The sequence below is a fragment of the Salvia hispanica genome, chromosome 3, assembly GCF_023119035.1.
Source record: "Salvia hispanica cultivar TCC Black 2014 chromosome 3, UniMelb_Shisp_WGS_1.0, whole genome shotgun sequence".
NCBI lineage: Eukaryota > Viridiplantae > Streptophyta > Magnoliopsida > Lamiales > Lamiaceae > Salvia > Salvia hispanica.
Window position 1 is genome coordinate 24993838 of NC_062967.1, and position 15250 is coordinate 25009087.

At 34.6% G+C, this 15250-nt stretch overlaps 2 protein-coding genes across 2 annotated transcripts; both read left to right on the top strand.

Annotated features, from left to right (window-relative positions):
- Nucleotides 1-8265: 8265 nt before the first annotated feature.
- LOC125212963 (ammonium transporter 3 member 1-like) lies at nt 8266-11372 on the top strand. The gene is made up of 3 exons (XM_048113277.1): nt 8266-8945; nt 9353-9638; nt 10648-11372. Exons 1-3 carry the CDS (start codon nt 8286-8288, stop codon nt 11169-11171), a joined length of 1470 nt encoding a protein of 489 aa, XP_047969234.1. The 5' UTR covers nt 8266-8285; the 3' UTR covers nt 11172-11372.
- Nucleotides 11373-11959: 587 nt separating this feature from the next.
- Nucleotides 11960-12451, top strand: LOC125209671. Its single transcript, XM_048109259.1, has one exon. The coding sequence runs from the start codon at nt 11960-11962 to the stop codon at nt 12449-12451; it is 492 nt and encodes a 163-aa protein (XP_047965216.1).
- Nucleotides 12452-15250: the final 2799 nt, after the last annotated feature.

Below are 15250 nucleotides of genomic sequence, written 5' to 3' on the forward strand. Positions count from 1 at the left end.
GTCACTTAAAAAGGTATTCATACAAGCCATTTTAATGGAAATACATAAATTAGAAATGCAAAGTTTTCGATTTAATGGGATTACTGAGATTATTTTACCATCCTTTTGGGTATTGATAATGATTAATGATATATAGTAGACCAAAAATTTACAAATAATGAATCAACTGAAATACTAACAAAAATATATGAATAAGTAACTCAAATATGGTAACTAGGGTATTATTTGTCCTATACCAAATTGGGTGCATGATTTTGGCTTTATAAATGTACGAATGGATTAATATCGTAATATTGATAAGTAAGTGATCCTTCTTAGTTATGATATTTTCGTATATGTTATGAATGATTGAAGTTGGCCACACATTATGACATTAGTATGCTATAATTGCACTAGATTTATGAGTCAAAGGAGAATTGAGGTAGGAATTGAATATCGTGTAGCCGCACATGGGATGGGAGGTGTGTGGACTTTCAAGATTTGCTGTTCTAATGATTTGGTTCTCAATCAAGGCCTTATAAGGAATTCTTCCACGTGTTTTTATTAATTTAAATCTGAATAATTTTGTAATTTTCAAAACGAGTTAATTATTTTAATAATTTTTTAATTGTCTCATTTCTTGTTAGCTAGAGGAAATTGTGTATGAGGTGGAAACCAAAATCTACAAATTTATATATCACTCGTAAAATTCATTAGTTTTAGTAGTATAAAAAATAATATACTAATAAAGTATTTGGAATGTAATCAAATGCAAATTTTAAATACAGTACAAACTTCAAATTATGATCTGTACTGTTAAAACATGTCAACAGATTATAAAATAATAGCAATAGAAAATATCAACACAGTGTCAACGGTTGACACTGTGTTGATATTTGTATTGACATTGTATTGAAATTGTGTTGACATCAAAATCTTAAAATTTTACACTATGTTGACATTGTGTTGACATTATGTTGACAATGTATTGAAAAGTTTGGAGTTTGTATGAATTTGCATTTTATCACTGCCCTAAAGTATTTAGGCTAAAATATTTTGGCTTTCAAGTATAATACTACATATTTTCCCCACGAATCTAAATCAATTGGAAAATTAAAAAAAAAATAGAATTATAACTTGTATAGTTGACTATATTTAGAAATTATGGAATGACCATAAATTAACCAAACTTCGTAATCTTTCCTGTAATTTGGCATATTTTAACATGGATGGAGTAAGTCATAAAATATTATGAAGATTACCTTGGTCTCCGCACAAGTATCTACATTCAAGAAGCTACTTGTAATTTCCAGTAATTTAATTTGTATTTATTAATGTGTATTTGAGAAAATTTGTACTTTAGTGCAAATAAAACATTTTTAATCTTATTATTGGTCAGCAAACTGAACCAATTAATTAACCAACCATGGTTGGGAGTTGGGACTGGGGAGATTTGGTAAAACTGCGTCAGAAATGTATGACTTGTTACTTCATGGAAGGTTAATTAAATTAATATTGTCACAATAACACAAATCGTGATCATTATACTTTGAGAGGAGATAGATACGATTAAAAAAAGTCTTACACGCAACCGGCTATTATAAATTTATAATGGAGTACTGTAGAAAGAGTAAACTATAGAGTCCAAATAAGTTCGTTTCCTTTGCCCCAAATTCATTTATTACTACTACATAGAAAAGTAACAATCTAATTAATATGGTCATATTTGTTGCCTCCACTACTATATGTATTATCATAGTAAATTAACAAATGCAAACTTCAACGTTCATCCGAATTCCACATAAATATTGGTATACAAAACAGAAATATCTCAAAATTTGATTTAATTGAGAAAAGCATTTACTATATTCTATATTCTATATAGGTTGGTTGCTAACCTACTTCCTTGCCTACGTGGTTATGGCCCTCAACATAAAACAAACAAAGCAAGTCGTTGCTGTATTACGTTCCAAACAAATTCAATAATTATATCATAAAATAGATAAGCCGTTTGATGTGGAAAAATTGTTATATTAATATTACAATTCTGCAACTTGTCACGAATTAAATTAGTTCAGTAATGTGTTAACTTGTCTTGTATCTATACTATGACTTATCATATTATATTTTTCTGATTATTTTACACGCACTATTCCATTAATGTTAAGTCAGTGAGACAAAAATATAATTTGTCATTGCTTCTCCCATGAACACAATCAAATTCAAACTCATTCAAGCAAGCCGGCTTATTTATGCAACTTGATATTGTTATGAATTATGATATTTTATAGTAGTATTTTTCAATTTGGCGAGGTCCATGCAACTTTAGTTTAAGACTTTTTGCAATATATATTTTGAATTCAATAATATGGCCCTTATATTTTTTTTAAGACAATGTTGGAAGTGTCCCCACTTTCTTAAATAACATGGAAACTACACATAACATAAGAGATCAATCACAAGTATCAATAGCACAACTCCTACAAAAAATCTATAAGTAGTTAATTTATTATCAAATTGCAAAAAGTTTAAGCATATTGTGTGTGAGAAATAAGAGGCACACCCGCCAAAGTGGGCAGTCGACGTGAGCGTTACGTTCTTCCGCTTAGGCCTTGATAAAATGAAAATTGCCGAGGTTTATACTTTATATTCATATGTTTATATTGTTCCAAATGTGGATTATTTTATTCCGATTTCGAATCACAAATGTTGGTCTTAAGTGATACTACTAGTATTTGTATTACATGACATATTATCAAAATAGATACCTAACTGTTATTAACATGAGGGAAAGGCAAATATTTGCATTAAGCATCAGCAATAGAGAGCTGCCACTGGCATGGTTCTATTGCAGCACCGAAGTCGAGACAGCGACCCCATTTCGAGCCCCGCTAGCGGTGGTTCCCACGTTACTATTGTGGGTCTTATGGCGACCGCTGCTTTTCAATACTCCCTCCACCCCATTTTAGGAGTCCCAATTTACCATTTTTGAGTGTCCCACTTTAGGAGTCCCGGTTGAAATATTCCATAAATGGTATTAGACCCTACATTTTACTAACATTTTTCCACTCACATTTTATTATAAAACTAATATAAAAAAGTAGGACCCACATTCCACTATCTATTTTCACCAACTTTTCTTTACATTTCTTAAAACTCATGCCAAACTTAACCGGACTCCTAAAGTGGGATGGAGGGAGTATTTTTTATGATTTTAATATTCTAATTTCATCTATAAATATATTTCCTTTCAACTTCAAAATACAGTCGCTCTTTTTAATACTCTCTCCGTCCTATAGAAATAGGTCATATTTCCTTTTTCGTCCGTCCCATAGAAATAGTCCATATCCATTTATGAAAACTTTTTTCTCCTTTTTCTTCCTTTATCATTTATGGGGTCCCACAATCTACTACACAATTTCAACTGTTTTTTCTCATTTTCTCTTACTTTATTAATTACACATTAAAACCCGTGCCGATCCCAAATGAACTATTTCTAGGGGACGGAGGGAGTACTTTCTATTTCATTCCTCTATAAGACGGAATGAAACCAAGTGATCAGGCATCTTTCGTGGCCTGCACCCTATGCAATAGGATGGGATCCCAACGATTCAATGACTTGGACCCTACCGCCGAATCGGATCTCAACATGAAGTACGTAGGTGACACGATCATGCTTAAGATGTACAAGTCCACCACTTTCGAGGATTTTTCGACGTTGAGTGAAGCTGAGCGTCGTAACCGTGAACACATGAAAATATTGGGAATTCGGATTATATTGTTGCAGTTATTTTATGTAATTATTGAAAGTTAATACTTATATTTTTCGTTAATCTTAAATACTTTATGATATTATACTTTTGTTGTTATTCTCTTGTTTGCGACACCGTTACATGTGACTGTAAACATAAGATCGAGCTACACAAGGCAATAAAGAACTTTGAATACGTGACTTTCTACATATAGTTCTATTTCGTTTAGTATTAATTTAAACAGTTAATTTGTTTGAAGTTAGATGAAATGACATGTGGAAAGCTTAATCCAAAAATGTTGATTTCACTTGTCAGCTCTTCATTTTTTTTTTTCAAATTAGGCTTCAATCAAAACGGGACAAAAAGAAACATAAGAGTCAAAATCACGAAATTAACAAATCATTATTGTACCTCCTGCAATTAAATAATCATATCTTTTTTTTTTTCATAGAGGAACTTTGTTTTATTTCCCTTCAAATCCTAAAGATTTACTCATACCTTAAAAGAGATATAGCTAATCGATTTTCTTGTTACATAGGGCATCCACGGTGGGACACCCTAAGTGACGCCCTATGCACCGCCACATCAGCATTTTATCCTCCTCTCATTCCACCTACAGTGGGGCGGACTATAGCCTGTCCTAAGCGACGCCCTAAGCATATTGCTTCTATTTTGTATTTATATAATTTATACAAATTTATCAAGCAAAATAAAAAAATAAAAACAACACAATTAAGGCAAATCCTACATTTACTTAATTAAAAAAAAGTTACAAAATAAGAAATTTTAAAAAAAAGTTACAAACTAAGAAATTTAAAAAAACGCCCCATCGGCTCGTCTAGAGTAGTCCCAACCTCCGGCTAAGGCCATCGATCATCCGCTGGATGCCTTCTCTTTGAGCCGGTTTGGTCGCCTGCATCAGAGCGGTGGGGAGAAGGCTCCATGTCGGACAGCCCGTACGAGTCGGTGTTGAAGTCGGGATCGTACTCGGTGTTGGTGTCGAATGGCCGGTATTCGTCGGGTTCTGTACCCGGCCATCGTGCTCCACCGAACATCGGACTATTCGGATTTGGGTAATCTCCAGAATCCATTTTGCTTGAAATGTAGAAAATATAGTGTGAACTTGAGAGTGAAAAATGAAGTGAAAATGAGAGGTATATATAGTTTTTGAAAATTGAATAATAAAAAAAAAACGGAAACGCGTCGCATCGTCCGCGTCGTCCACAGTGGCGGACGATGCGACGGACGATGGGGTATCCTCCGCGCATCGTCCGCAGATGATATATCGGGCGCGGACGATGGGTTAACCATCGTCCGCGATGCTGCAGTGGCGGACGATGCATCGTCCGTCGCATCGTCCGCACCATTGCGGATGCCTTAATTCTTTCTTTCTTCATTAATCAAAAGTTTCCATTTTTGAGAAGATCGCGATCATGCAATAAGAAGGGTTTTGAATTTTCAAATTATTAACTGCGAAAAATTCACCATGGTTACTGGTCGTTGGAATTTAGACCAATCATCCTCTCATACGAGCTACATATCATTCACGAAATTACGTAAGCAAATACTTCTTACTAATTACTAGGTTTCATTATCTTTAGGCAATGGTGGATCCAGAACCCAAATACAAAGGGGATGAAACTAAATATAATTCAATACAATTTTTAATAATAAATTAAGTAATACTACATATAAAAATAATATTGATACAATAAGTAAACATTTATATCTCATAAATATTTGAAATACTTGTTTTGATATTCATATAATAATATGCAATATAAATTGCATAAATTAAGTACTCCACTGTAACAAAATAATATATGCAAACTACTAAAAATATTGATTTATAAATTATTTTAAGGGTTTGTTTTGGTAATAAGAAGTAATATAAATTGAACTCAACTACTAAGCTACTTGATTTAATATGGCATTTATAGAAAATGGATTTTTTTTTTATGTATGGAGGGCGCGAATATGCTATTTTTGGCTCGACCCTAAGGGATATTTAGGCTCTCCGAACGGCCGGGAGAAGGCGGAACACCCCTCCCCTCTAATCCGCCAATGTTCTTAGGCTCTCACAAGTAAATTGAATTTATAAAAACACACAAAATGGAGAATAATACTCCCTTCGTCCAACAATAAACTTTTTATTTTGCCATTTTCGTCAATCTATCAATAAATTTTTCATTTGCTTTTTTCAACTTTTGATAATAAATCCGCATTCCACCAACTTTATCTCACTGATATTTTATTATAAAATTAATGTCTAAAAGTATGACCTATGTAGACAAAAGATACTCCGTATTTGATTCCTTAGTCAAATAAAGTTAGGAGAATAAGAAAATTGCAGTGATGGAAAACGAAAGCTTCAAAATGGTAAGAGACGTAGAAAGCGATTGATTGATTTTTGACTGTGATATGCAAAAAGGGCTGAATTAGGGGTCCAACATATGTGATACTGACTTCATTCAATAATATGAATGCTAATTTCAAAATGTTTGGTGCTTGGTTTGTGACACAAATAATTGCCCTGTCACTTTTGTAGTCAACTATTCTTACTCAACTTTGAAGGGCTCATCATTTAATGCTACATGAATGTATTTTCTACTTTATAGTTGGTTACATCCAACTTTTTCTTATTTTAAAAAATGAGGTCAAGCTTTTCTTTAGTTCTAACAGTCAATCGAGATGCCTACGGCTACTTATGTAAATTAACTTTGATAAGGCTGTATCAGCAAAAGTAAATGAAATGAGTAAGATATTAGTTCATACTACATCTTTCTATGTCAAAAAGAAAATTATGGAATTGATTGGACAAAAAGTAAAATCGGAATTGATTGGACAAAATAGTTGCATCACTAATACACTTTCACTAAAAATTGCGTAAAATTATTTCTCAGTTAGAAATGTCAAAGTTCTAATTTATACTCAGTATTTTAATACTAGTATACTGGCGAAATCATGAAATTTAGTTGAGCTATGTTTTATCTTGCAATTTTAGAACCAATCGGAAAAACCAAAAAATGAATTTGTTTTAATTTGATTAATCCAAGAAAAAAAATTTGGGCTGAGTAATATAGAAGCCGAGGAATCATATACAGACGTATGTCACCGCCAATGAGTTAATGATGCTATCTATTTATAAACCAAACGGCCTCGTTAGTTTGGAAACATCATCAATATGTTATATGGTGATCATATTTTTCATAGTCTTAAAATCAATATCTGAATTTGAAGCTTCAACCATCTCACAATACTTTCGATAATTTTTCATCTCGAATAAGAACATAACTCATTTGACAATGGATCAACCAGGCATGAAACTTCATAAGCGATGAATGGGCCGCTAGTTTCAGGCTGGGCCTCTAAACCCAATCCATTATTGTTAATTGGGCCGCTAGTTTAGCCCAATTATTTATCCCCTCTCTCTCACATATCAAAATTACATTTAACATGGCAAATCATCACATAAGCACGTTGTTTTATGTTATTAAAAATAAATTCAATCACATATACAAGCATCTTGGATAAATATTAGTGAGATTATATCACAAAATTAATTTACTATTAAAAAGTTATTTAAAATAATCTTTTTTGTTTTATACTCCCTCCGTCCCATTAAAAATGCAACGTTTACTTTTGCGCACTTGTTTTGGAAAAATTATAATAAATAACTAAAGTGGTGAAAAAATAAAGTAAGAGAGAGAATAATGTAGAGGAGAGTCCCCTTTATATTATTTTATTTTTTACTTTATTTTTTCTCCACTTTAACTATTTATTATTATTTTTTTAAAACATGTGTGAAAAAGCAAACGTTTCATTTCTAATGGGACAGAGGGAGTATCTTTTAAAGTAGGATATGAATATCTCAATAATATTAAATTAATTCCAGTTGATATTTTGAGCTTCTGCGTTTTGTCAACTTCCAGATACCATTCCTTAGAAACCTTAACTTCCAGCTCAGGGGAATCATATGTACAGATTCATGCGACATCAAACATATAAAATATTACTAATAAAATATACCCCAGCTCAGATACATCTGTCAATTGTATGAAGTAAACGTTTAAGGTAATAATTAAATAGTGGTAATAAAAAGAAACAAACACAAAAGACAGCATTAACGATCATGTAAATGTTAGATGATAGTAAGAGACGTTACCTAGTCATTTTCTAAAATGAAAAAATTGTTATTTCTTATTCCTCATTTTCATTTCAAGGAAAGATAAATTCACGACCCAATAAAATTCACTCTATCTAGTATCTATTATGATCAGTATGAAACATATTGCACATAAAATGTTACCAATAAACTAAAAACAAACTACTAATAATGAATTTTGTGTATTCTTACAATGATCTTCCGTGTTTTATGTGTTGCATTTATTAAAAGAAATGACTATACCTGTATAGATTTACAAGTTGTATTTGATTCATTAAATTAGTCGAGACTCAATGGGGCGACATAAAATGTCCGATTACCATAAATAAGTCCCTATAAATTCCATAAGCAGTCAACGAAAAAAATTGTACCGTGACAAAACAATTGTGATGGCCGTGAACGCCTCCGCCGTGCCGCTAGCCTACCAAGCTTACACCAGCGCCGCTGTGCCCGATTGGCTGAACAAAGGCGACAACGCATGGCAGATGACCGCAGCCACCCTTGTCGGGCTGCAGAGCGTGCCGGGCTTAGTAATCCTGTACGGCAGCATCGTTAAAAAGAAATGGGCCGTCAACTCCGCATTCATGGCCCTATACGCCTTCGCGGCGGTGGTTATATGCTGGGTGGTGTGGGCCTACAAGATGTCCTTCGGGGAGGAGCTCCTCCCCTTCTGGGGCAAGGCTGGCCCCGCCCTGGGACAGAAGTTCCTTATAGGCCAGGCCAGCCTGCCCGCCACCCAGCACTACTACCGCAATGGCACAGTGGAGACCGCCATGGCGACGCCCTTCTACCCGATGGCGTCGCTTGTGTGGTACCAGGGCGTGTTTGCTGCCATCACTCTTATTCTGGTGGCGGGGTCGTTGCTAGGGAGGATGAACATCAGAGCGTGGATGATGTTCGTCCCGCTCTGGCTCACCTTCTCCTACACCGTAGGAGCTTTCAGCCTCTGGGGTGGAGGCTTTCTCTACCACTGGGGTGTCATGGATTACTCCGGTGGATATGTCATCCACCTCTCTTCCGGTGTCGCCGGCATCACCGCTGCTTTTTGGGTCACTCCTCTCTATCTATTTATTTTTATTTTAGGATTAATTACCTATAAAATTAAGTTTCTCAGTCTCATAGTAAAGTCGTTTAACTATCCATGTCGGCATGTTAATAGACGTTTGTGACACTATTGTGCGCCAACTTAGCATCAATTTGCCTGAATAATTTGGTAAGAGTAATTGCGAATTTTTGAAATTTCGTTATTTGTCATTCATATTTTAAGAAGTTTTGGACAGACCAAAATCTGATCAAACTTTATAATTTTACATTCAATTTCCCTTTATTTTACGTGGACTTGTATGAATTGCGAAGTTTATCAAGTCAATGAATACTTATGTGTGAGTGTTTAAGGTTTAGTTAATGACTTGTTTGTTGAAAGAAATTGTTAATGAAATGGGATTTGGTGGTGCAGGTAGGCCCTAGAACGAAGATTGATAGAGAGAGATTTCCCCCAAACAATGTGCTATTAATGCTGGCGGGGGCAGGGATGCTGTGGATGGGGTGGTCGGGGTTCAACGGCGGTGGGCCCTACAGCGCCAACATAGACTCGTCGATGGCGGTGATCAACACCAACATCTGCGCCGCCACCAGCCTCCTTGTCTGGACGTGGCTAGACGTCATCTTCTTCGGGAAGCCCTCCGTCATCGGCGCAGTTCAGGGGATGATCACTGGCCTTGTTTGCATCACTCCGGGTGCAGGTATACCATTTCTTTTTAATAGTATAATCTTCTTTTGTTATTTAAAAAAAATATTTCTGATAGTACTAGTGTCCGATGATAAATAAAAAATAGGAATTTCTCTTTCGAAGTAATTTAAGTTGAATTTAAGGTAAATATGTATAATTTTGATTTCGACTAATTAAGTAACGACGTGCATGGCATGATAAGATATATACTGATTAATCTAAGTTTGCTGATCGATTTATCAAATGAAGGTGGTGTAAAAGACAAATTCCATTGACTTAAATTAGTGGTTAAATAATGCACTTTGAGTTTCATTGACTAGGATTAGTTAGTTAATTAATGCAATTTGGTTAATTAGAAAATCTTCGAACTGGGATTAGTTCGAATTACGAGATATATTTTGAAGAAACAAAAATTTAAACATTGACCCAATTCATGACAAAAACACAATACAAAAACCATATTTCTCTTAATTTCTTTGAAAAAAGTTAGACCACGTTACATTTTGTGTTAAAAACAAATGGAACAATTAAATTAAGAGAAATATGATTTTGAGAAAAATACCAAATATAATCTAAATACTCCACCCGTCTCTTAAACTAGAGACTTTGGGGACAATAATGAGTTACTCCCTCGGTCTCTCATTATGTGTCCCAGTTTTCCATTTTGGTTTGTCGAATATTAATTGTCCCATTTTATTTTTATCACTTTTGGTAGTAGACCATATTCAGCTAAATCATTTCTACTCAAATATTATTATAAAACTAATATGTATAAAAATAGGATTCACATTCCATTAATTGTTTCACCTGACTTTTTGTTAAACTTTTTAAAACCTATGTCAGGTCAAAGTGGGACACATATTAGGGGACAGAGGGAGTATAAAGTAAATTTAGTAAAATTTTGAAAGCAACTAAAAGAAAGAGTGATTATTTCTAGGTGAGAATGGGGATAAAAACTTGTAAAAATGAAAAACATGAATGTTACTAAAGGCAGTGTCTTATAAATTGTGCTACATTTACAGGGCTTGTTCAAGGGTGGGCAGCCATAGTGATGGGAGTGCTCTCCGGCAGCGTGCCGTGGTTCACAATGATGGTTGTCCACAAGAAGTGGTGGCTCCTCCAGTCCATCGACGACACCCTCGGCGTCTTCCACACCCACGCCGTTGCCGGCTACCTCGGCGGCATCCTCACCGGCCTCTTCGCCGAGCCCGTCCTCTGCTCCCTCTTCTTGCCCGTCACCAACTCCCGTGGCGGCGTCTACGGCGGGGTCGGCGGCGTCCAGATCCTCAAGCAGATCGTTGGAGGCGCGTTCATCATCGGCTGGAACATCGTCGTCACCTCCATTATCTGCGTCGCGATCGGCCTCATCATCCCGTTGCGCATGCCCGAGGAGGAGCTGCTCATTGGCGACGACGCCGTGCACGGGGAGGAGGCCTACGCTTTGTGGGGCGACGGGGAGAAGTACGACAACACCAAGCACAGTGGCACGTCGGATGATCTCACGCCGCCGCACAAGGCGTCTAGCGGAGCTACGCAGGTGGTTTGACAAAGAGGTCTATACTTATGCTTTGCTTCATGTGTGTATATGAACCTTTTCGTTTCTTCGGTCATATTTATGCCATAGGATTTTTTTTTACAGAATTGTTAATCCGTTCTTTAATTGAATTGAATTGTATCCATTTTATACTTCAGCCTCAAATATCAAATTATAGTGGAGCAAAATTTAAGAGGTTTGAGTTTGGTTTGTTTAATAGAAATGGACCAACTTTATCTGTCTACAAATATCCTTTTTAAACTACTTTTAATTAACTTGAGATGTAACATTAAGTTTATCTTTGCTTATACGATTGGAAAACATAAATTTCATTTTACCTTTTTCGGGAAATACAGTTTGTATTAGTATAAAATAAGAAAACATAAGTTACAAGTAGGGGTAGCTCATGGTACCTTAAAATTAAATTATAGGAGTAACGCTACAAACTTTCCTAATCCCCATGAAGGATAGGAGAGTTAAAATGGAGTTACAAAATTAAAATTTAAAAAGTTAACGATTGATGGCATACACATGCGAATAAAAAAATTTGTGGGGAAACGTATTCGGCATTAGTTTCAATTTAATAAATGGTTAAGGAGTTATAACGAAAATGGAAACCGGTTTAATTTAATAAATACCTCCATAAATAGATATCCAATTCTTGAAGCATAAGGTTTGGCTTTCCTCCGTTGAAGCGGCGGAGCCCAAGAAGAAGAACCACATTTTATCCCAACTTCTTCTCTATTGGATTGGATTGGATTAATTAATTTGAGGCCCCGTTTTGTTCCAGATCTGAAGAAATGGATATATTCCGGAAGGCAAAATCGATCAGGATGGTGAGCTACCGCGACAAATACCTAACCGCGGATGAGGACGTGGAGAGCGTGATCCAAGGCGAATACCAGCGCCCGCAATCGGTGTGGACAGTCGAATTGGTCGAATATCGCGACGCCATCCGTCTGCGGAGCTGTTTCGGAACGTATTTGACGGCCTCAAACATCCCGCTCCTCCCGGGGACGACGGCGAGGAAGGCGGTGCAGACGATGTCGCCGCCGTCGGATCCGGCGATCGAGTGGGAGCCCCTGCGCGACGGGATGCAGGTGAAGCTCCGCTCGTGCTGCGGCAACTTCCTGCGCCCTAAGGGCGGGCTGCCGCCGTGGAGGAACATCGTGACGCACGACGTGCCGCACCTCCCCAATTCGGGGAACAAGCTCCTCTGGGATGTCCACGTCGTCGAGAAACAGGCTGGATCCTTCTCGGAGGCCATGGATTCCATCATAGAATACAGGTAATTAATTCACCACAATTCAATGTTGCGTATACATACACAAACATTGAATGTTGGAAATTTTGAAAATCCACCAAATATTGTGTTATCAGGTAGGTTAGCTTCAATCTACCAACCTATATATCCTTTTGTTGTTCATGCAATTATTAACACAATTTGCTTAAAACACATTTGCTTGAGGAACATTTAATCACTAACGAATCCAGAACATAATTTTGGAGATTGAATTATGTTTTTTTTTAATACATTATTTCACGTCTTCTCGACACTTTTACCTACAAAAATCTAATTTAACCCATCCAAACGGTGGTTTACGGCATCCTCTTTATCGTTTCAGATGCATGATCATTCTACGATTGAACTTAAATCGCCGATTACTCTTGAGTAGGTCATCGAAACAAGTTTTTGGTCGTGGCTGTTGCTCCCTCCGTCCCACATAATTTTACACAGTTTGACTTAGCACGGGTTTTAAGAAATGTAATAGAAAGTTAGTTGAAAAAATTGATGGGATGTGAGTCCTACTTTTAAAGTATTGGTTTTATAATAAAATGTGAGTAGGAATGAGATAGTGAAATATTGGTGGGATGTGTATCCTACTTTTAAAGTATTGGTTTTATAATAAAATGTGAGTAGGAATGAGTTAGTGAAATATGGGGTCCACTATCAAAAATGGTAAAAATGAAATGAGTAAAATTATGCGAGACGGACTAAAATGGAATACTGGATAAAATTATGTGGGACGAAGGGAGTATAATTCATCGCTGTGAATTACAAAGTCTGAAGTTATTTAATCATAACTCTGCTCACTCAATTGAAAATTAAAGAAATCATTTTAAAGAAGAAAATGAATACACTTTGAATGAATTGGAATTCATTCTCTTTCATTATCCTTTTGAGGTGCATGTCCACTTTATTAGATATGGACAGATATGGGATAATATCTAGTCATTTAATGTGGGATCCACAACTATAATAAACCTTTGTTTCTTGGCTTCCCACATCAAAGAATGTGAACAAAAGCCCTAAGCATCGACTTGCTTTATGGTTTATATACGCATTCGAATACGAACTTTTGTCGAGAAAGACAGTTGACGCCCTATAGCTTTGTGGTATTTTCCAACCTCGCTTGTGTTTATGATAAGGTCATCGTGATTCAACCATTGGTTACACTATTTTTATGAATAAGACCATCTCCAACATAAAATCAATCCCATTATAGGTTTTCGAAGAAAAAATACCTATCTTTATGTTTGCATTAAAACTATACAAAAAACTTTTCAGATTTTATTTTATTACATTCAAGTACAAATCATTTTATATTTATCAAAGTAAGAAAGAAAAGGGAAGAAAGAGGGGAAGAGAGAGAAGGAAAAATACACAAAAACAAAAACTTACGGGCACTGTTCCAACTGCTGGGAGAAGAAGATAGAAAATAACCTAATTTTATTCTATTAATACTTGGTTGGTAATTAATTAGTGGGCTGGCCCATATTAGTATGTACACATGTTATTGATTAGTTAAAAAGCTACACACGTTTTTTTTTTCCTAATTAACAAATAGAAATACTCCATCAGTTTCACTATAGTTGAGTCATTTTACTATTTCGGGAAGTTTCTTTATAGTTGAGTCATTTCCTTATATGGAGTAACTTTTTTATCTTTCTTACTTTACCCTCTCTTACTTTATTCTCTCTATTTTATTCACTTTATACTTTATTCTCTCTGCATTTTCCTCTCTCTTACTTTTTTATCTATTTATTTAACACACTCAATATTCATTTCTAAAACTCCGTGCCGAAAAGTTTCGCCTCAACTATGGCGAAACGGAGGGAGTATTAATTAGTTATGCCTATTAATATTGATTAGTTATGCTTTATTAAATTTCTACATAATTTGATAGCTTTTGAATTTTAATATTAACAATTGATTTATTTTAGTTTAAAAACTTGACAAAAAAATATTTAATTTTAAACTAATATTATGCCTAATGCATAATATCAAACTATATAGGTTATAAGTATAACAAGCAACAGTTAAACATTAATAATTAAAACGATACCTAATTTATATACTTGTGGTAGTATTTTTTATTGTATTCAAGTTTTCTAAATTATATAATTTTTTTGATTTAATAAATAATAGATTTCATACATAGATATATTAATTAATAAATCTTATCATATTATTTAATTTAATTTAAGTTATTGATAGGTGTCATTGGGTTAGTGTATAATTTAGATAAAATATATAGGTATAATTGAAAAGTATAATAAGTTAATGAGAGAGGAATATTCTTTTGGATTTGAGTTTAGTATAAATGGTTGGAGCAAAATCAATATTTAGTGTGAGATTTACACTAAAATGGGTTTGAGTTTAGTGGAATGGTTGGAGATGCTCTAAAAGTTATAGTTGTGAGTAAAAGTTACACTATTTATATGAATAAAACTATTTTTTGGAATAAAAGTTAACATTTTTGTGTAAAAGTTCATTGCAAATAAATGTTACTATTCTTATAAAATAAAATTTATTATTTTGCAAATAAAAGTTACTATTCTTATAAAATAAAATTTATTATTTTGCAAATAAAAGTGAATGGTCACGCGAAGGAAATTTATTGTTATTACGAATAAAAATTAATGTTCTCGTAAAATAAATATAATGTTCTTATGAATAAAATTTAATATTCTTGCTAATAAGAATGATGTTCTTGTGCATAAAAATTATTATTCTTGAATAAACGTTATTGTTCGAATAAATAGAAGTTTGAATAAAAGTTATTGTGTCAATAAATTAAAGTTATTAT

Coding starts and splice junctions, on each gene's coding strand:
- LOC125212963 (XM_048113277.1), top strand. CDS start 8,286: ATGGCCGTGAACGCCTCCGCCGTGCCGCTAGCCTACCAAGCTTACACC. Junction 8,946..9,352: donor GCATCACCGCTGCTTTTTGG/GTCACTCCTCTC, acceptor TTGGTGGTGCAG/GTAGGCCCTAGAACGAAGAT. Junction 9,639..10,647: donor TTGCATCACTCCGGGTGCAG/GTATACCATTTC, acceptor CTACATTTACAG/GGCTTGTTCAAGGGTGGGCA.
- LOC125209671 (XM_048109259.1), top strand. CDS start 11,960: ATGGATATATTCCGGAAGGCAAAATCGATCAGGATGGTGAGCTACCGC.